This window comes from Antechinus flavipes, chromosome 6 (assembly GCF_016432865.1).
Source record: "Antechinus flavipes isolate AdamAnt ecotype Samford, QLD, Australia chromosome 6, AdamAnt_v2, whole genome shotgun sequence".
Classification (NCBI taxonomy): domain Eukaryota; kingdom Metazoa; phylum Chordata; class Mammalia; order Dasyuromorphia; family Dasyuridae; genus Antechinus; species Antechinus flavipes.
Window position 1 is genome coordinate 165379421 of NC_067403.1, and position 882 is coordinate 165380302.

At 57.6% G+C, this 882-nt stretch overlaps 1 protein-coding gene across 2 annotated transcripts in view; it reads right to left on the reverse strand.

The window, feature by feature from the left end:
• The window catches only part of SCD5 (stearoyl-CoA desaturase 5), a 68587-nt gene extending 67705 nt beyond the window's left edge, over positions 1–882 (reverse strand). The window contains exons 1-2 of one of the 2 annotated variants that reach the window (XM_051964353.1): positions 391–881; positions 133–354 (exon numbers count right to left, since the gene is read on the reverse strand). In XM_051964353.1, the coding sequence (XP_051820313.1) occupies positions 133–354; positions 391–508 (340 nt within the window). In that variant the 5' untranslated portion in view covers positions 509–881. Of the gene's footprint in view, positions 1–132 lie in introns of both variants that reach the window. The other variant, XM_051964352.1, reaches the window with a different exon arrangement.

The following is an 882-nucleotide window of genomic DNA, read 5'->3' on the forward strand; positions in this document are numbered from 1 at the left end:
CTTGCACTAATAGCCAGATACTATATGCTAAGCACTGGGATTAGAGACCCAAAAAAGCAGTCCCTTGAGAGGGAGGTCATGTATACGTATCAGTCTATGGAACACACAGAAACCGGGAGAGCTCGAACTTACCCCAGAGCAGAGTGAGCAGCTGGGCCTTAGGGATGAGGGTGAGGGAGTACAGGGCCCCGAAATGAAGCAGGGCCATTAGGATGACATTCCTCCAGACGATACCCTGGCGGGCCGGCACCTTCCTACTATCTCCCTCCTGGATTCCTTCCAGCGCTGTCCATTCTCTCGGGCTTTCTGCGCCCTTCCTGAGAAAAGCAGCCTTCTGGGCAGCCAGCCCGGAGCCTGCCCCCGGCCCGGAGCCTGCCCCCGGCCCGGAGCCTGCCCCCGGCCCCGAGCCAGCCCCCGGCCCCGGCATGCTGGGAGAGGGAGATAAGCCAGTAGTAACGGCAGCTCCGATGACCCCCTCCGGCCTCTCGGTTGAGCTTTCGGGTTTCATTTTCTGGTTCAAACGGCCACGGCCATTTCCTCTCTTTTGGGATTGTGGAGACTTGCCTTTTTCTTTTGTGTTCTCTTTCGATGGGGAAGGAGGGAGGGAGGTTGCCGATGAACACAAATCTTGGAGCTCAGCATCTGTTGCTAGTCTCCCATCCCTGCTGCTGCTGCTGCTGCTGGGTCAAAGCTGAAATCCGCACAGTAACAGAGAAAAGAGGGGAGAGGAGGAGGGAGGGAGGGCAGGTGGGGAGCTGGGGGGGGAGGGAGTTGTGGGAAGGGAAAAAAGAAAGAGAAGGGAGGAGAGGAAGGGATGAAGGAGAGGGAGGCAGGGAGCGCACACCAAAAAGAAAGACCTAGATAGCTGTGGCCAATCAGGAT